A 21,762-nucleotide genomic window follows, 5' to 3' on the forward strand; every position below is an offset into this window, starting at 1 on the left:
AAGTCAATTTACTTCAAAACATACTAGACTGAAGTAAAAACAGTAGCAGTGGATATTTCTCCCAATGGGGAAGAAGCAAGCCATGGTGATTAAGACTACTCTTTGTGGGTCAAAAGTGAGAGAAATCACATTACAGCTACAGCATTCCACTGTGTTTATGTGGATGGCTGTGGCTGCTACATTTGTACTCAGTGCTTACACAGGAGTTCTAGGGCTATTCCTGTATCTCCTGACATTTTTACAGGACTGAACAAGAATCTTGGTGTTTTTGCCAGCAGTATTGGTTCTGTGGCATCTTTATTTAAAAGAATCATTTTTTCATGTGTTTACAATCAAACAAGAATGCTATTTCTTCTGGGAATACTAGTGTTTTCTGCCACTTGAATTCTATTTTTGTAGAAACGATAGATATCTTAATCTGAGCTTTATATCTTTTTGAGCTAGCTGAAGTGCCTCAGTTGGGCTGCAGCAATGAGATTCAGCTGTAGCAACTATCTTAACTGTAAGGTGCACTGTAAATACTTTCCAGCAACAGGGGGATTCTATTCTAAGTGAAACCAAAGCTTGTCTGCATAGTCTGATCAATGAGAGTAGAAACTGACACGTACAGTTCTGTCATTCTGTTATGCTATGATTGCTTATTGGAAACTTGTGGCTAAAAGCCAGAGGGAAGAAATGGATTAGAATTAGGACAAAGAGATTTGAAAACAAATACTTTGGGTCAGATTATGCCTGTTATAAACTAGTGTCTGTCAGATCAAAGGCCAATATCGTTCTGGGGCCGGGGGAAGTAGACAAAATTCAAGTGTGTGCTCTCAGTTTTAGAATGAATTAATGTATTTAAGGGAGTACTGTCATGTTTTCCTACAAATAAACCTTTTAGCCAGGGGTTTCTAGTTTGTGAAGTTCTTTTGATGCAGACCTCAGTACCTTTGAGGCTGCAGTCCTTTGCACACTTATGTGGGAGTAAGTCCCATTTAAATAAGTCAGACTTGCTTCCGAGTAAACATGGATAGCTGCAGGCTGTAAGTCACTTGACCTGTAAGTCACTTTGTGAGGTGCCAAAAGTGGTGGCTTAAAAAAAAGAAAAGAATATATGTATATGGAATATAAATAAAGCGCCTGATTAGCACAACAGAAAGTGAGTCATCTTGAAATTGTTCAAATCCTCATGCTATTTGTCTTTATACCATTATAAATAAAGTTCTGAAAAAAGAGTAAAATGCCTAATATTTTCTCCCATCATGAGCTTTACATGGTGAAATAAAGTTTCTTGTATATATTCAGTGATTAAAAAAGGTTCATACTGCACATTTTCAAACCCAAGAGTTGGTCTCTAATACTGCAGTGTCAGCACACTAAAGAGTAAATCCACTGTATTTATAGTGCAACCCTAAGCATGTTTACTCAGAAGTAAGTGGTGCAATATTGGGGGAGCAAGCCGTTTCCAAGTCTAACATATTCTCTGAAGCTGATCTGAATAACACACCACATGTGTTGTCAATCAATTATCTTGGCTGCTACAGCTACTGTCTATGAGCTAAGTAAACTATGTAGTCCAGCTTTTGCAAGAGGAAGTGTTGGAAGCAGGGTGACAGGTTGCTCTGAAGTCATCTGATTGGAAATGGAACTTGAAGTTAAAATTGTAATGTGGGTCAGTCTGCCAAAAGTCATTGGATCATTATCCAGCTGGTCATTCTACTTGACAGAGGACTTTCATATGCCAGCTGTCCAAATTCAGCCAGGTTACCAAAGCTGAACAACAAAATTTAGAATTCTAACCAAGTGTAAAATATCTTGATAGATGGTTGCAATGGGTGAGACGGGAACCCTAGCTTCCCTATTGACCAGAGCCAAATGCTGTGTACGGGAAGAGAGGCTTGTGTCATCCAACAGTCTTAGCAGAGCCATGCTAGTTGGAGTGCCTTCGGATTTGGCAGAAATTCCCTGTACTGGCAATGTTGTATTGACATCATTGTTATACTGGTGTAACATCATGGATTCCACAGCAGCCCACCAAACTTTGGTGATGTTGGTCTAGGAGCAAGCTTGGTCTGAATCCTAAATACTCAGACCCTGCTCCTGGTCCCTGTCCCATGACATGGACAACAATTATACTGACAAAAGAGATGATACACGTTCAAATATTCCCACTGAACTTAACGAAGAGTTAGAATATACTGCCCACTCCACCCACGACACCAAAACAGAGCATAGGATTCTGATTTGAAGCACATCAAGAGTAGAATATAAACTCCTGGTGGGAAACTATAACTCAGACGATGGAGCACTCGGCATGAGACACTCTGGCTGCTTGTGATGGGGACAATGGAGAAAGGGTACTTTGCACAAACAGCTTTGTCTCAGAGCATATATGGGAAGAACAGCCTGCTACACTTGGCTTCTCAGAACCCTTACGCTACCCTACCTCACGACTCCACACACAAACACATAACTGGAATTTCTATTCCACTAACACAGTTGGGGGTGCAAGACCAACATACCCCATGCAGGTAAGCAAAGGGAGAGAGGAAGTTGCAATGCCTCATAGTATGTCTGCTATAAAGGTCTCCCTTGTCTATACGCACACACTTGTCAACTCTGTATTGGCTAACCATTCTTCCTCACTCAGTAGCTAGTAGAGATATCACTTACATAGGGAACGCAAGGGCATATGTAAACCATGCAGGAAGTGGAGGGACCTAGTGGCCAGGAACCCCCACATGAAGGTAAGCTCTGTGTTTATGAATACCAGATGCTCCATTCCAAACATTCATGATCTCTTTTGGAGATGGGGATTACAGCCCGGTCACAGAACAAGCATCTGCTGCAACTAGAGTTCGACTGCAACTCCCTACAGGGAATGGGTAAGTATTGTCTTAATGACTACAGTCCATTCCCCAACCGGGTGGGACTGAGGGAAGGGCACTGGAGGAGCACCTAGGTGGCAACACTCCCTCAGTTGTTTGCGAACATCTCCTGAGCATCTAGATCTGGGAAATAAGTGTTGTAGCTGCTGACCACTGCTTACTACTATCATGTGTCTCTTGGCTCTTCATAGGCAGACCTCCAACAGGTGCAGTGACAAGAATGGTCCTTACTCCAAGCACCATGCAGATCGAGTGAAGCCTGCAGCATGACCAGCCACAGTAACCAGTCTGATCCTGGCTGTTTCTCTGGGGTTGCCAACCTTTCATATTCAAGTGGGGAGCTGTATCTTTGTAAGCTGCTTGTTAAACGGTTATTTATCACAGTGAAATGTGGGGATGGAACAGTGGTGCCAACGCTGCTGCCTGTTGTGCACCTATTAAAGGTGTGCAAGTGCTGCTGGGGCAAGAAGGTTGGCAACCCCACCCTTGCGTCTTTCTTTCAGAAGCTGTTTTGTCTTTGATGATGTTTATTAAACATGTCCACTTTGTCATAGCTGTTGTTTGTTTGTTACTGGTGTGGAGCGGATAGAACTCCGTGTGTGTGTGTGTGTGTGTGTGTGTGTGCGCGCGCAAGTGATTCCTTTCTCACCTGAGGATGGGACTTTGAATGCTGTGAGGAGCAAGAACGTCTTTGCTACCAGGGATCAGGATCTGCACCTTCTCTGGCCACTTAAGCTTCAGTGAGGTTAAGGGAGGCAGCCTGGTCACTGCTGCCATGATGAATGAGGCAGTGAGTTGGGAGGTAGACGGATTAATGAGCAGCTCAGGCAAACAAACATGGGAGAATGTGTGCCTAGGTGGGTGGATTGATGCGAAAGGCAAACTGTGTCATGTGAGAGCCAGGCAGTTGGACCATGCAGCTCTCCTGATTGGCTCTGACACGGTGCTCTCTTCCAGTGCCTCCTGACTGTGAGACCTGTGCTGTTCTGCTGGGCTAGGGCTCATAGGAACATAGGGAGCTGCCTTATACCAGTCAGATTATTGGTCTATACTAATTCAGTATTATCGGTTTAGATTGGCTGTGGTTCCCCTGGGTGTCAGACTGCTTTTCCTCAGTCCTTCCCGAGGACAGCAGGGTTTGAAGAAGGCCATTTAGTTATTTATTTAAAACATTTATATCCCACCCTATATCAATAAGATCTCAGGGCGGTGTACAGATAAAATCATACAGTATAAAACAGTAAATATACACAGCTTGTGCTCTACCACTGAGCGTTGGGCATTTCTTATCCTCATTTAACCTTCTTGGCTCTAGTGTGTGTGTCTGGGTCTGTGAGCTGGGTGGTTCTGCTGTACTGCCAGTCCTTGCTTCACTCTTTCATAGTCAAAATCATGAATTTATTACAGGATGTTTGTCCCTCCAATCCACCCTAACCAGCATGATTATGGAGGCTTATAATATTTTTAAAATAACATAAGACAAAATAACTAAAATCCTTCAAGTCTAATAAAATTAATTAATCAATACCAGATTAAACCTACTAAGAAAGCAGGGAGGCTAACAAGATCAAGCAGAAGTCAAGCCAAATGCATGCTTCAAGAGGTAAGTCTTCTCCTGGTGGCGGATTGAGGTGAATCTCTCGGGAAGAGTTTTTTAATGTTCTGGTTTGCAAAATACATCACTGCAAAGGAAGTTTACTGCATGCAGATGTGGGTGTGGGTGTTCTTTGTTCCTGTCAACCACATCTCACCCAGTGGTGGGACATACAGAAGGATTTCTCCACTGGACTGCAGGGGATAGGCTGGATCATTTAAATGGGTGCTTGTTCTTTTAGGCGTATCTAAACCATTTAGGGGTTTAAATATGACCAGCGCTGTGAGTTGTGTCTGGAAATAAACAGGCAACCAGTAAAGCCTGGACAAGGGCAGGGTGACATCTTCATTCAGTAGCGTTGTGGTTTCATTTTTGACCAGCTATGAGTATTAGCACGCTGTGAATGAGTGCTATATAGGGGTTTCTGAAGGCGTTTAGTTGTTGTACTCTTGTTGCCTACACCACACTGGATCATTCAGTGGAGGATGCTGTGGAATTTCAGTGCCTAGGGCAGGGATGGACAACTTGTGGCATTCCAGATGATACTGGACAGCAACAACTCCCACAAACCCTAGCTAGCCAATTGTGAGGGAGAATGGGAGTTGCAGCTGAACATCTGGAAGGCCACAAATTGCCCACCCCTGGTCTAGGGGGTTGTCTTGTGAGGTGTGTGTATGTTGGGGGGGGGGGCTAATGTCATTGAAGCATCTGCCTGTTGTCATGTGTGGATTGTCTCACTCCAAACATGGCTAGTGATGGGGGCTCATCTACTTTTTGTATTATTGGTGTGTGCTGCTGTTGCCATGGTCCTCGGGGGTGGGGTGGGGGAGTGACTGATGGTGTTACTAAGTTCTCTGCAGTTTTTGCTTTTATTTCTCCCCACCCCACCCCCAACTCAACTTTTGTTCTGGGATTGCATAGGATCCCAAGTAAGTTACACTGATTATATCCAAATGTAAGTTGTAGCAAATGATCTGGGTCCATAGATTCACAGTGTGTCGTGAAGCTACGTTTAAAAGCTGTGCTATGGCTTAAGGCAGTAATGCAAAACTGCTTTCTGCCTCATGGCCAAATTCCATTTTAAAGAAGCTCCTGGGGGAGTGGCTCATTCCAGTAGTAGGCGGGGCCAAAAGACAAAAGGGGTGGCCCCCAAAAATATTAGTATATTTTAGCTTAAAGTTCTTACTGCCAGTAACTAAGCCTTAGGAGAGGCATTTAGAATTGGCGAGGGGAGGGGGGCGGTAGGGCTGCACAATTGGTAATGGTGGGGGAAGGTAGTATAGATTTCAGGGGGACCCTGGGCAGGCCAGATTAGGATCCTGGGCCTGAGGTTCTGCAACCCTAGCTTAAGGCCATTAAAAAATAAAGCATAACTGCAACATATTCAGTTGTTTTAATTATTTTATTTTCTGTTTTGCAAAGTGTATCAATATGAAGGAGTTTTACTGCATACAAATGTTTATCAAATATTTTGGTAATACATTTTGCAGAATTGTGGTTTTTTTTATTATTAAAGCTATATGTTTGGGAGATGGGGTGAAAGTAACGATCTTTAAATACAGCTGGTTTGGAGGTTGTGGAGAGAGTCATTTGCCCTAAGTGTTCAAATTCATCAGTTGTATAGGGATAGTAAATCTTGAATAAATAAATAAATTGGAGGCCTAACTGCTATATGGTAGTTCTAAAAGTTACCAGTACTTTAGCTATCATTCCTTCTAGGTTTAAAGGAAATAAAATAATATTTGCCAAAGATTGTTTAATTTGTGATCTTATAGATGAATGCGTCTGAGTAAACATGCAAAGTACTAGACTGTATGGCTCATGGTCACTGCTAATGTGCACTGGGTTTTTATTTTTCTTCAGTCAGTTTATATGGTAAGATGTTATTTTTCTTGGTCATTCAGTCCCTTAAAACACTCCTTTCTAAAAAGTGAGAATTGGTATTCTCTATTACCACCTCTGTAGGTCTTCTAACATTGTTTAGCTTTGATCATTCCAGGAACCGAGACAATGATTGTGATGGATGCTTTCATTCTGACAAATAAAGATTGGTTGTTCCACCACTAGTTTAGACTGCCAGTGTTCTTAGATCTAGCCAGATACGTATTTCTAGTGTCGCAGCTTTTAACAGTGTCAAGACCAGCCCCTGACAGGCTTTTCACTAAGGACAGATCAGTGACAGATTGTTATGGACAACCCTGTATGGTGTACTTGCAGTGTATTTGCAGTGTTCTGAATGTTTGCATTTTGTCACTTGCAAGAATATAGTTTCCAGAATTTTTTGGGGCTTCCAACATGGAGACTAGTTGCCCTCTACAAGCTTGGTAGCTTAGGGTCTGCAGATCATGTAGAGATTGCCACTGCTCCCATTGTTTTTGCTGCAGCAAAGAAGGCCCCACCCCCATACACTGACTTGGTTTGCACATGATGCTAACCCATAGTTTGTTGCCCTATCCAGGGTTTGTCTGGCAGACTATCAAACAAACTGGTTTATTTTCTCAATCTCTGGCCTGTTTCATACATAATAACCCAAAGTATGGGTTGAGTTGTGGATTGTCATTGAATTGTGAGTTATCATGTGTGAATCCTGCACTATGATTTAATTATGGGTTATTAGCCATGAACAACCCAGGAAGGAAATCCATTCTTTGTTGTTGAGTTATGAACTTCGGGTTGTTTGTGGTTAACAATCCATAGTTATACTATAGTACACACATAATGACAACCCACAGTTCAACAACAACCCATACTCAGCTCATACTTTGGGTTGTCATTACATGCGAACCAGTCTTCTTTGCTCCCTCCCATTATCCCAGTTAACTTTGTGACACTATAGTACTGGCATGTAGAGCATCTTGGTTTTTTTATACCACTGTTGCCCACCATGCCTGAAGCCTGACAAAACAAGCCATGAATAATCTCACACTTCTGGTTTCATATATAATGGTAAGCCATGGTTCAAGCAGTCCAGATTTCAAAAACCAGCAACAAACCATGGGTTCTCTTTCTGGGTTGTTTGTGGTTAACAAACCATGATTTGTTAGCATGGCTTGGTTAAATTAAATAAACCATGGGTTAACACTATGTGCAAACCAGGTCAATAACTCTTATTTTGGAACCTGCTCTATAAATATTCTGGGAAAGAGGGAATGGCAGACAACCGGACACTCTATTTGCCAAATACTTTGAATACTCAGACTAACAGTGCTTGCATACTTCTGAATATAATATTAAACAATGCATTATGAAAAAGTTATTGTTGAATTATTTCTTTTCAAACCGAGACAGGTCTCTTTGTTATGCATTGGGTAATATTACATTGAAAGCATTTTTCTAGATCTCTTGGATGGTTGTTAACTGTAGTTGCATAGACTAGATCAGACAGTTAAACAGATGGCTAATCTGGCTACTAATTATAGTTTTAAAACGTGTTTTAAGGGGCCTTCGAGATCCAATGGCATGCTTGGAAGCTTTTTTGACAGTTCTGGGTTAGAAAACAACACAAAACAGATGTTCTATCAAGGAGGTTTTTTATTGTAGTTTGTTCAGGAAAGGTTACCTTTAGGGCACTGTGATAAGAAATGGATGGATGTTAAAAGGTGGATTAATATTTTATAGAAGTTGAAGCTCTTTGTTCATCTGTTTCTCTTCTCCTGTTTTCTTGCCTCCCCCCTCACTCAAGGGAAATAAGTGGACCTGGACTGAAATTGGCATAGTGGGTGGAATTCTTGCTCAATATTAGGAAGCACATGCAAATGTCATATTCAGAGCAGTGCAGAGAAACAAGGGGTTGACCTCTCCCAAGCTAATGCCTTGTGTGAGAATTCTCTGTAAGTCTGTTTGTGTTTCTTGTGTTCATCCAAGGGTACAATCCTATGCATGCTGGCTGGGAGTTGTAGAATTTGTTTCTATCAAAATAGAGGACATACGCTTAGTCTTCTACAAAAATTAGCAACCTGTTTTTGCCTATCAGCATGTCCTGAATTAATTTCCTTGTAGAATGATTGTCAAAAATGGGAAATACGTTGTGAAACAAAATACTGCCCCAGGAGGTATAAGGTTCAATCATAACAAATCTCTTTCAGAGCGGAGAGGGTGAAGGGGCAGCTATCAAGCCCAGCGGTGGGTGGGTGAGAGTTTGCTTTGCTGGGAAGGAGAGGAGCCTGTTCCTGAGAATGCAAGTGGTCAAAGGGGAGAAGGATGTGGGAGCCAGTAATTGACTTTGAATTGGTATTTATAATTATGCATTTTGGGAAATGAATTGTGCACAGTGTGTGTTGTAAAATGTAACTTGATCAAAATATTCTCATGTTCACAACACTTGGTATTTTGATTGTGGAGAGGAAGAGTCAAGTTGGGGCTGTGAGGGCAGATAGGGATCTGGGAATAGCACAGAAATACCATTTATTGATGAATGGCTGGCAATCTATATAATTCCATTCCTAAATCATGTTGGCTTTCTGAGCCATTAAGCAAATGCATTCCTCACATGTTCTTGTCTTGCAGCATGAATGCTAGAAACTTTTTAAAAAGACCTCCCCTCACCTCCCACACAAATAATCCACAACCTTACTTTTTGTTACATGCCAGATTCCATGTAGCATAGCGTATAGGCAGAATTCCCACCACTTGTGGGACTGACAAACTAGGTTCTGGGTCCAAGAATGTTTCTCATTTTCTGTCTACAGGGAGGGGTCTGAAGTAGTTCAGTCTGAAACATCCTGCTGCCTCATATGGTGTGCAGCTCCAGAGTTTCTCCTTTCCCTTCTTTTTGGGTCAGTTGCCAGCTACTTTGCTTTATTTTCTTCTCTTATTTAACAGATAGCAGAATGTCACCTGCATTATAGTATGTTACTCTACTGCAAGTATTAGTTTTAAAATTTTACTTGAAATGTTACCTTCCCCCCACCCACCCCCCAGCTTAGGCTGCAGCTAACATTTTAATGCAGGACAAACTTAACAGTTCAGTTTAAATTTCAGTGTGACGCTCTGTTCCTATATTCCCCCTCCATAATGTGTGCAAAATTACAAGAAGAATTTGTCTGGAATGTTTCAGACCATTGTTGGGATTGGAGAGCAGACACTTCTGAAAAAGGAACTTTCTCTCTCTCTCCAAAACCTAGATTCCTTTCTAATTCATAGAGAATTGGTGCCATTTTGATTTATGTGCTGTACGTGGCCGCCTTACTCAGAATTTTACAGTGTCTGTCATTCTTTCTCTGCAGTTCACCCGTAAGTCCAGCGAAGAATGTGTTACTAAAATGCTAATTCTCTGGATCATATTTTCTATGAGTTCCTGGAAAGGTGTGTGTTTCAAAATGTACTGTCTACATTTTCCAGACAGATATAGCAGTCAGGAAGAATATAGATCTTGATCTCCTCAAACTCTGCATTTTCTGAGCCAATGTCATAAACTGTGTGTTGGCATTTTAGTGCAAAGGGGTATGTAAGTTATGTTCCACAGGAGTTGTTATTTTGTTGCTATGTTGGGATAATAGACAGTAACTTGCTATAAAGGAATTGGATAGCATCACTCATCAGCTATCTTCAGACATATATATATATATATATATATATATATATATATTTACTGGAATGGAAGCTGCTATTTTCAGTTTCGAGGGCTGGTTGTCTTTATTTTGAGATTAGAGGCTAAAATGGAAAACAGATGTTTCTGCACTACCCGCAATTGTTGCGCAACAGAAAGTAATATGAACCATAAATAATAAGTAAGTTACCTCTACAGAGATAGAATTTGAAGTCAGTCTACATATGATATATTGCTGCCTAATCAAAATAGAGTCCACTTCATGATATTTCCTTAACAATTGGCTCTTTTTACTGGGAAAAATATTTAGTCACTTGTTGGCATAGGATAGCAAAAAGTTCTTTTTGCAGGGCTCAAATTTGGGTCAAGGTGGTATTCTAGGAGAGCTGCAAAATTTATCCAGTTATGCCTTCATATACAACTCCAGATAAAAATGAATAAGAGCTATGCGTGCATAATTAGAGAGTAGCATGGAATCCTTGATAACCAAAATATCATTCACCCATCCATTGCTCTGGTCGCCATTTCTTCTTGCCTTTTGGAAAGGCTTCTTTCACAACCTGCTTCTGCTTGTCCATTTTCTTTGTGTGCTTATTTGTGATGTATATTTGCTTCCTTGTAGTTTGCTGCCTGTGGTTCCGAGTTAGCAAAGACACATACATCAGTTGTTGGCTGATTTATGCTAAACCTTCAGCACTTGCCCATATGCTGGTTGAAGAGTAGGTGCTGTGTAGCTGCTCTTTGTGCATGCTAGTGTAAGATTGGCTGTATCTGGATTAGATAAGAATTAGTACGTTTGTATATATTCCATCTGATGTGTTCATATCATTGCTGCTGCTTCCCAGTTGTTAAAGTGAGAACTGAATACTAATGACTTCCTTTGTTTCAACTTTACAGGTAACTACTAACACAATCACAATGAAAGATCATCCTTTAACTGGGAGCCAAGTCAAAGTTGAGCAGTTGTTTGAAGACTCTGGCAACAGAAGGAGCAGTACTCTACAGTCCTCTGGAATAAATGGCTCTGAAAGGTCTTTTCCAACTCCAGCAAAAGATAAAAGCTTTGACAGCATCAGTACCACCAAAAATAGTGGCAGCTCAACAAAAGCACAGAAAACTAGTAGTCAGTCTGCTGATCAAGCACTGAAACAATACAAACAGCAGTTAACAGCCTATGAACAGCAAGAAATATTTAACTTTGCTGAAATTTATTTTGTGGGTCCAAATGCAAAGAAAAGGCAAGGAGTCATTGGTGGCCCAAATAATGGTGGATATGATGATGAACAAGGCAGCTACATTCATGTGCCTCATGACCATCTTGCCTACAGATTTGAAGTACTTAAAATCATTGGAAAAGGTAGTTTTGGCCAAGTAGCTAAAGTTTATGACCACAAACATCACCAGCATTTGGCCTTGAAGATGGTACGCAATGAGAAGAGGTTTCACCGGCAAGCCGCAGAAGAAATCCGAATCTTGGAGCATCTCAAAAAGCAGGATAAAACTGGAAGCATGAATGTTATTCACATGCTAGAGAGTTTCACCTTTCGGAATCACATATGTATGACTTTTGAGCTCTTGAGCATGAATCTGTATGAGCTGATCAAAAGAAACAAGTTTCAAGGCTTCAGTGTGCAGCTTGTGCGTAAATTTGCCCACTCTATATTGCAATGTCTGGAGGCTCTTTATAAAAACAAAATCATCCATTGTGACTTGAAACCTGAAAATATTCTCCTAAAGCAGCAAGGGCGGAGTGGAATCAAAGTAATTGATTTTGGATCCAGCTGTTTTGAGCACCAAAGAATCTATACTTACATACAGTCTCGATTCTACAGAGCCCCAGAAGTCATTTTGGGAAGTCGTTATGGGATGCCCATAGACATGTGGAGTTTTGGTTGCATTCTTGTGGAACTGTTGACTGGTTATCCTCTCTTCCCAGGAGAGGATGAGGGTGATCAACTAGCGTGCATGATGGAACTCCTTGGAATGCCCCCACAGAAGCTGCTGGACCAGTCCAAGCGAGCCAAAAACTTTATCAATTCAAAAGGTCATCCTCGCTATTGCACTGTAACAACACAGGCAGATGGGAAAATGACTCTTAATGGCAGCAGATCACGTAGGGGTAAAATGCGTGGTGCTCCAGGCAACAAGGACTGGGTTACAGCATTAAAAGGCTGTGATGACCCTTTGTTTATAGAGTTCTTAAAAGAATGTCTTAATTGGGATCCTTCAGCACGCATGACTCCTAGCCAAGCTTTAAGACATCCTTGGATTTGTAAACGCGTACCTAAACCACCCAGCATGGATAAAACACCAGGCAAACGGATTGCTCATTATACGAGCTCTTTCCCAGGGATAGGTTCCAGATTACCCCCAGTTGTGGGGGTAGCCAACAAACTGCGAGCTAATCTAATGTCTGACTCAAATGCCAATATACCTCTATGTACTGTGCTACCAAAATTGGTCAGCTAATAGAGAATTACATACTCCCAGAGTATAGATGTGTTTTTAATTATCTCCTTGAAACACAAAAGATGACTAAACGCAGAGATCTGGAAAAAAGAAAGACAAGAATTTTTATTGAACACTAAATCTTGTATAAAAAAAACTGAATCAAAACAAGCATTTTAAGGGCTATGATTGTTTTATCAAGTTGTTTCAGCTGGAATGTGGTGCTTGTTACATCACTTCTGATAGGTCAGCACATTTGTTTTGTTCAATGAGGTTACACACTGTGTAGCAGATGGATTTTATAGCGCTGTTGTAATAAAACTCAAAAACCACTTCTCATGTGGACAGTCTCACTTAGCAGACAATTTGCTGCAAACCAGTTTGAAGATAAATAAACTATGCATTTAATTGATCAACTAGTGAATACATCACAGAATGCTGGTCAAAAAGCACAAGTTCTAATCTCTTTTCCCCTTGAGTTATTGTTGTAATTTCAATGTATTGAGTGCCAGATCTCAGTGTTTGGGAAGCCTTTTGTCCTTGAAGGGGCCTCCTTCAAATTGCTTGCAGTCCATGGCAATAACACACTTGTAAGAAAAGTGGGTGTTGAGCTGGAGCTATAAAGAGACTGGTCTTTAGGCTCTAGGTTTAATGCACGTGGTTCCCTTTCCTCATCTGATCATGCTACATTCAATAAATTGGTCTTTACAGTTTTACATTAGTATGTGGAAATCAAAATGTCTCCAGAAAGGTTTCCTTATCTATCAGTCTAACTGGCTTTTAATTGTATGAATTCCTTGAAGCACAAACTCTGTTTCAGACACTCTGTTTTCAAGTCTCAACCAGAAGTTTGGGCAAGCTAGAAATACCAATAATTAATGTTAAAGTTGACAGTGCCTACTGTCTGAGTAATTTACATAAGCAAATTGGTGTTTCAAAAATGTTGTACAGTAAAATGTAATGAGCAGCATCTGAATACTAGAAAAATAAAGTAACAGATGTATTTTAATGCTATTTGCAAGCTTGCTTCTAAGGATTTACCCCTCCAAGTTATGTTGGTTTTTTTAGTCCTTAACACCTGATCTTTTGCCAAGCCTCATGACAGTTTTACATATGCTGAGCCATATTTTGTGGGCATGTGAATCAAATTTAGTGGAACTTCTTGTTGAGTGAAACTTTTTGCTGAGAAAAGTGGAAATGTTTAGTTATCCAGTCCAAAGGTGTTGTTGGCGTGACCTTGTGTCAGATGTTGAACCAATCAGTTAAGTCTTCACTACTATTTAAATTCCCTTTTCTACATTTGGTTACATTCATTTGTTGACCTGTTCTGTGAGTCTGTTAATAGTTTGTAGATCCTATTATGCAGGATAATATTCAATCACTGAGCGACAAAAGTTGCTTCATGTTTTTGTAATTGAGGTTACAAATAAGAAACCATAAGAATATTTCTTCTATTCTTATGGTATATTTCATCATATCTACTTTAATTTTTTATCTGTAGTTGTAATGTGTATTCCAATTTGCTGCTGAATTAAGGAATTACTTGTACACTCACTAGCTAATGTCACAAGTGCCATGTCATATACTCTTATCACAAATCATTTTGATTTGAACGGCACTTGCTTCTGTATAATTTTACAGAGCGTTAGTAATAATCCTTTATAACTAAGCCAATGTCAGAACGAAGTCTTCAAGCACTTCTGTGTTAAGGTTTTATTGTTGTCTCCAATTATTCAGTGCATTCAATACCAGAGAGCACTATTTCACCAACATACGACTTACTCTGATTCAAATTAAAATACCTTAAATTTCACTATGTCATCTGGGATACAAATCCATGCAGTAGAAGTAGTAATTGTCATAGTACACATTTTGTTCCTTTAATGGTTGATACCCTTAAGGTGGCTCATACATACAAGAATAGAGTGGTATTGGTCCTTTGCAGAAGAGATTGTGAGTGGTGAAAACGATAACCTAACGGTACAATCCTATATGTAAACCCCAGTGGGTTCATCAGGACTTACACCCAGGTAAGTGTGTAAAAGATTGCAGCCTAAGGGAAGCTGTGTTGAATAAAGTATTTTTATCTTATCAGAAGTACAGAAGCTGAATGAAACTCCATCTGAGATTTAATAGCTATAACTGAATTAAATAGAACTGAAATAAATTAGTTCGGGCACTTCCTTAAATTTAATGCTCCTAAACTTTGATAAGTTTTCAAAGGGGTTGGGTGCTGCTGCTGACCTATTGAAATTTCTCATGGTTTATTTCGTATAGTCTTGAATAGACATAAGTCTTCAAAATACTCTCTATAAACTATATGGTCAATTGATAGTGATGTTTGCAGGAAGCAATCAACTTTGAAATTGCTTCAGTACTGTTGCTAAACTGGCTTTGTCAACAACAATTATCATTTCTTTGTGGTAGTATCTTCTATTTTTATTCTGCATTTTAGTAAACATGACAAATCCAAATTGATTTCCTAGATAATACGGGGTGCACTAAACCGTTGTCATTACAGTAAATGTAGATTTACTACACTTTGCAGTAAAACACACCAGAGATCAGTTTTGTATTTTATCAAGTTAATTTTTTTTCTTATAAGGAGAATTAAATCTATAATTCTTCATGTTTTAAATGCTTTATATGTTACATGTACTGAGTTAAATATTTATTTTTAAAAGGCAATGGCTATAATTTACCTGAAATGCGCAAATAGGACATTCTATTGTAGATAAGGAAAAATACATATGGATCTTCTGCAAGACACTTAATTTTTATTTATTTATTTATTTACAGCATTTCTATATGCCCAATGCCCAAAGCTCCCTCAGCAGTTTACAAAAGTTAAAACTAAAATACACAACTATGATAACTTAAATGTAAAATCTAAAACAAGTTGTCCTATGATTCAGTTGCCTATTCATAATTCAGTTTAACTGTCATTTTCCTACCATTTTCTTTTTGTTATTCTTATGAAGTCTGGTAAAATTAAATTTCCCCAAAGATACCTATGGACTATTTAAATTCAGTGAGATGACATATGCATGAAAACTTGGCTTGTTAATATCTTGTACAGTTTCCAGTGAAACTGACTCATTTGTGCTTATGTAGTTAAGTCACCAGGAGTGACTTAACTTCTGGAAGTGTAATAAGCTCTTGATAAAGCCCTTATCACCCTTTAGGCATCATCATCATAAACAATGCATTTGTTTTCTTTAGATTGGTTACTGTCAAGGTGTCCTGTCCCCTCTCACTTTTTGACTGAAAAGGCTCATACATGATGAGCTCTGCTAATTCCAGGAGAACAAGCAAAAGGCTGATTGTGCAACCAGGGCTTTATGTTGAAAGATTAGCTTCAAAAGTTCCCTTGCCTAGAATAGTTCAATAGAACTGTGGAAACGAAGAGCTTAAATGCATCTTGAATGATTTGTACTACTTAGACACTCTGTAATGAGCATAAAGCAGATGCTTAACTTAAAAGAATTTCTATACTTCTATTCCAAGATTTTTTTTCTTGAGTTGTTTGACCTTCAACAATCCTTATTGGTGAAGAAGATCAATAATTTTGCAAGTGTTAGATTTAGTTTTTTAATCTGTGACTAAACCGTGATTTTCAGTATCAAGCAAGGGGTTGAACTAGTTGACCTGATTCTATGCCTAAAATGCGTTAAGGAATTTTTAAGGAAGATAAGTAGAGAGAAATTTATCTAATATTACTGCCTAGGGTTTCCTTAGGTTGTGCACATAACGAAAGAGAGTTGAAACAAAATAAATTTTCTCTTACTATTTAGCATTTAAGTCTTAAGATAACAATAATTGGTTTGTAGGAAATATTTTGCTGTAAAATGTGTAGGGAACTTTGTGTTCTCCAGATGTTTTGGGCTTCAATCCCCATAGTTTCTGGACATTAGCCATGTTTACTGGGAGCTGCTGTGAAATATATGTAGAGGGAAACAAATGAATGGAAGCAAGTGTAAATGTAGAGACATACCTAGGTCAATTGAAATTAGTTACATGGTACAAGATCAATGCCTAGGTCAATCAGAAAAATGAAATGAGGTCATTGTGATCTATTACATTTTCCAAGATAATATTGCAGATCATTAATAATTACAGACTTTTATAACTGCAGGTAAGTCATCCAGAGACACATTGCTTACAACTGTGTGTGTATATCTCTGTATGTTTCATAAACACAGTGCAAGGGAAGACTTTGTCACCAGATTTTGGTATCCTGAAAATCTTTCATTTTTAAAGCCAGTTTCAAGTCCAAGGCGTAGTAAAAACAAGCTTAAAAGACTGGGAATGATTCAGTGGGAATAAACTCAGTTGCTTGCAAGCAGCTGGCAGGACACCTTTGTCCTGCATACACTTTCCCTGTACTCATGATTAGCAGATGCAGAATAAAGAATTAACACATTTATATGCAATTTTTTAATGTATGTAGGTGCAGAATCCAGCTTTTGTTGCTACAAATTTCAGGATTCTTTAGCTCACACCTTTATTCCTAGGACAGAATGAGCACAGCCCTGCTTATAATTAAGGACCTGCATCCAAAGGGTTGTGTGGAGAGAACTCTACACCTTTCTGAGTGTTTTCTGACAAGTGCCTCCCAAACTCTAGCAACTTTCCAGTGCACTGCAAGGAGCTGCAGTTCGTGTGTGCATATCCTATGTGAATAAAAATTAGGGAAACCTTGGCATATGCATTTGTGGTTGGGGCAGGAGTGGGAAAAACTCCAATTGCCATTTTGTTGCTATTGGTGTTGCAAGTGACAACATTGCTTACTTGTAAGTACCATTGAAGCAAATAGATCTTGCAAAGGTTGGCCGTGTTGGTAGAAGGCAATATATATATATATATATATATATATATATATATATATATATATGCATTCACAGACCATAACCTTCATGATGCATTGCCTGAGATAATGTATTAGACTTGGAAAGAACCCAGATCTTGTAACAGTTCACATCTCACTCAATGAAGTCTATGGTAATGCCCTTCCCTCCTTTACCTCTTACCTCATCCCCATCAAATGTATCTAGCTATGGTTTCAGCCTGTAGCTGCTGAACGTGAGTTCTTGCTATTAGTGTTGTGGAACTGGACATTCTAGACTTGCCATAGCATTCTTCCATTGTCACTCTTCAGATTTAACTCATAGAAACCCAGAGTGCTTTTTTTAATCTTTGTGCTGGGAAAGAAAATCTAGCACAAATCACTCAAGATTGATTTACTTTGAATCAAAGACTCTATTTTGTTACAGTGGGTTACCCAATTAGATAGCTGCATACTTTGTAGCTGAAGTTACAGGCTGTAAAAAGGCCTTCACAGCTGTGAAATACAAGAAGAGTTGTGGAGAAGCAGTTAATCTTCATGAAGTCAAGTCACTGCCAATAAGTAGCCAATGTAACCTCTCTGTGTAGGATTTTTGGATTACTCTAATGCTTTAGGGCACTTTAAAAGCATAGATGTCAATTTTCTCATTTTACCCAGACATACATGTCACAATTGATATGGGAAGGGTCCCCCTTTCTGTGGGCAATAAGAGCCCCCAATTTGCATTGCAGTTCACTTTATCTCAGGTTGGTGAGCTGCTCCTACCTTTTCAGAGGGAGCAAAAGTAGCCATTCTGGAAACAGTAGTATATTCATTCTATACAAATTGGGGTCTTTCCTTCTCAGCTACCTAGGGCCAGGTCTACACCAAGCAGGATATTATACATTGAAAGCAGTTTGAAATCTGTATATGGAGTGTGTCCTGGAGCCCAACAGTTGTCACTACTGTTACAAACCATTTTAAAGCAGTAGTGTAGATCCTGCCTAATAGGGAAAGTGAGGCCTGCATTTTTTTTACTGGAAGCACACCTGGATTGTTCTTGCTGCCACAATAAGCAAAACTCTGCACTTTTGTTATGTCAGGGTGGCAGCAGCTAATCCTGACGCAGCAGCAAAAGTATGGGTTTTTCAGCAGCTAGGACCACCTTTGCCCAGGCAGATGGCAACCAATCAGCAGTCATCATCCACCTGACCATGCCTCCATTATGACTCCAGAGTGAGGATAGCAGATGTGCCATACTTTCCTCGCACCAGAGGAAAAATGTTGGGGTAAATCCCCAACTTCCTTGCTTCGCAGGAAAGCCTTGCAATGGCTGCTAGGTGGCTGCTGCATTGTATAATTGATGCAGCATCACTGCACGGCCACCCCAGGGCTTTCAGCATGTATAGACAGACACTAGGACTCATGGAGGGTGTGAGGTTGGGGCAGGCTGTACTAGACCTTTGGTTGGTTAAAGGGTGGTGTGGCTGGACTAGTGAAGGTCACAGGCAAGGATGTACTGGAGTATAGAAATGGAGAGATAAGTAAGGTCAAGACAATGCAGGCCTTGGAAGGTATAAGTACATGAAGCTTATCCAGGATCTGTCGGTGGACAGGAAGCCAGTGTAAGCATTTAAAGAGGGGCTTCATATGATCAGAGCAAAGACAGGGATGAATGGTTTTAGCAGTACAGTGCTGGACAGAATGAGGCAACCAAGGGGAGACTATAGAAAACCAGAGAGGAGACTGAAGAGATCAGAACAGAGGAATGCCCATATTTTACAGTGTGGAGAAGCTGCAGACCAGAGGGGGTAGGCAGGAGGCGAAAAAGAAAAAGCCAAGGTTTAATGCATGCTCAACAGAAATTATTCCCAGTTCATCTCATAGAATGAATTTAGTTTGGGCATGCGTTTCCATTGTGTTGCAGATACAAGGTCATGCAGCTAGTACAAATGTAAGCATATCTAGCGTAGGTAGTTTAGTATCAGTAGATGATAGCATTTGATTTTGACTCTTCTGTGTTTCTTTTCACAAGCACTTGTACATCTCAGTTCCTGTGAAATCAACCACATTGACATGATCCAATATCAATTTCCAATGAAAGACTCCCATTTGTGCAAGTCGTTGTGTGAATACAGCACAACCTTCTTATCCAAACTTCTTTGTCTTTTGTCTCAACATTAATACATGCTGTGATGTTGCCAGATGAATATTCACCCAAAGAATACTTTTTTGTAGATAGTTCGGTTAATGAAGTTATAGTGACCCCACTTCTGCAGATTTTCGTCAGATTAAGGACTCCTCCTTTGGTTTTAATCCTCCTGTACTGCAACTTTGCTCCTTATATGTACAGACTTAAAACTGCAGCAGTCTGCAGCCGGCTGCATCTATGTATAGCAAGCAGCAGCTCTCTGCACATTTATTACCTTTGTGTACATTCTCCAGAGTCTGTGACGGCACTGCAAGAAAATGTTAAGGAAGCAGCTGCTTCCTTCTGTCCAAGAAATTGGGATTGTTTTTCCGTCTGCAAAATCATTTTGAGTTTAACTGCAGATTTCCTTTTTTTCAGAAGAGTAAAAATAATGTTGTACTCAATGGTGTGACATAAAAATGTTGGTGAACACATTGACCCAGTTCACACGATCACTGCTGTCCACCATGGCTTGTTTAAGCCACAGTGAACAATGGTGTGTGCCGGCATGCGCTGGACAGTTTTTGAATATTCAAGCCATGGCTTGTCATGTCTGAATCCAGGTGGAGGATGTGTGAGAGAGTTAAACAATCCTCACCTAACCCTAAAACAGGCATGGGTTATGCGAGGGTTGTTTAATCGTCGCACACACACCCTGCTGCCTAGGTTATGATGATATGGCAAGCTGCAGGAGCAGCTTGAAAACTCAAAATGGCTGCTCACATGCAACTTGTACCTCCCTAAACTGTCCCACAAACAATTTTGAACACAACTCCAATGCAATGATCTTCCCATTTTGTCAGAGACACTTGCCACATTAGGAAGATTCCACATAACCTATGAACTGTATTGGTAAATCTCTCCCTGTAGTCCCATGCTTAGCTCCCCTGCTTCTAACCCCTCTAATATCATTGTGAGGCTTGGCAGACTGAGGACTAACAGAGCTTCTAAGGCTGCTGTTTGATGTCACAGAAGGCCAGCAGCCTAGTGCTGAGCAGCTGAGTATAAAGAGGGTGCTTAAGAGACCTTGGCATTTGAATTTCAAGCTCCATGAGCAACTTCTACTAAATTAAATACAAAACAACAACCTGTATGTCATGTACTTCTGAATGACACAACAGGGGCATCAGATGAATGCCTTTACCTACTGGAAGCATGCATGAAGGAGTTGTGAGATGGCATGGGCTAGCCCTGTCCCCTGCCTGTGGTGCTTGGCATTTACAGAAGGGTTTATATGTATGTAGCGGCCCATCAGGATTACTTCTCATATAGAAGAGCCTCTGCATGTACATCCCCTTCACATGGGTGCCAAACACATGACCAATGAGGAGCACCCATGGTGGAGATAAAGCTAGCCAATGCAATCCCCTTGTGTGTGTTTTCAACAACTCTGGAGCCTTTTGCTGAAAAAAGACAAGTCTGCTATATATGTAATGGGCATGATCAGAGCTTATGGGTGGTGTGAGTGTCATCTGCACCCTTGGGCTGTGAGAATCTGTCCTCTGTATCCCTCCAAAGCCCATGCTCTCTATTTGTTCTTTGCTTCCTTCACTCTCACCCCTCTCCCTGTCCTTTGTCTCTTGATGGCTGGCCTGCGTGGGTGATCACCTCTGCATTAGCCTGTCCTGCTATGCCAAAGGCAAGGCAATAAGCAGGTAAAGGTCGATCACAGAGACGCCTGTCCAACAAGAGAGAAATTCCAGGCAGGAGTAGACAGTAACAAGGCAATGTCAAAGATTTGGTTTTCCTGGGAAAGAGGGAGACTTCCAAGATACAGATAAGCAGACAGATGCAATACACAATCCAAGAAGCAGAGTTAGGCAGGACTCCAAAGATCAGTAGCATGTAGGTTCAGTCATGGAGCAAGGTCAGAGAAACAAGAGTTCAAGGAGCTAATGGAAAGGTGTTGTTTCTAGCAGCTCTGACTGAAAACTTAAGGATACAAGAAGAGCTGTGCTGGATCAGACAAAGGGTCCATCTAATACAGCTTTCTGTTTACACAGTGGCCAATCAGCTGTTGACCAGGAGCCCACAAGTAGGACATAGATGCAACACCCATGTTTCCCAGCAATTGGTGTACATAGGCTTACTGCCTCTGCTGCTGGTGGTAGCATGTAGCTATTGGGGCTAGTCATCATTGATAGCCTTCTCCAGGAATTTATTTAAACTCATTTTAAAGTCATCCAAATTGTTGGTCATTGCTATATCTTGTGGTAGTTTATATGCTGGAAGGTGCTACACAGGATGAGGAATCCTCTTTAGCAAGGGGGCACTCCTTCACCTGTC

At 40.4% G+C, this 21,762-nt stretch overlaps 1 protein-coding gene across 4 annotated transcripts in view; it reads left to right on the forward strand.

Annotated features, from left to right (window-relative positions):
* DYRK3 (dual specificity tyrosine phosphorylation regulated kinase 3) overlaps positions 1–13,639 on the forward strand; it is a 46,111-nt gene extending 32,472 nt beyond the window's left edge. For 3 of the 4 annotated variants that reach the window (XM_063142824.1, XM_063142797.1, XM_063142806.1), the window contains exon 3: positions 10,910–13,639. In XM_063142824.1, coding sequence (XP_062998894.1) covers positions 10,910–12,481 — 1,572 coding nt within the window. In that variant the 3' untranslated portion in view covers positions 12,482–13,639. Of the gene's footprint in view, positions 1–9,689; positions 9,769–10,909 lie in introns of all 4 variants that reach the window. The other variant, XM_063142815.1, reaches the window with a different exon arrangement.
* The last annotated feature ends 8,123 nt before the right edge of the window (positions 13,640–21,762 follow it).

The sequence above is a fragment of the Elgaria multicarinata genome, chromosome 1 (assembly GCF_023053635.1).
Source record: "Elgaria multicarinata webbii isolate HBS135686 ecotype San Diego chromosome 1, rElgMul1.1.pri, whole genome shotgun sequence".
NCBI classification, from domain to species: domain Eukaryota; kingdom Metazoa; phylum Chordata; class Lepidosauria; order Squamata; family Anguidae; genus Elgaria; species Elgaria multicarinata.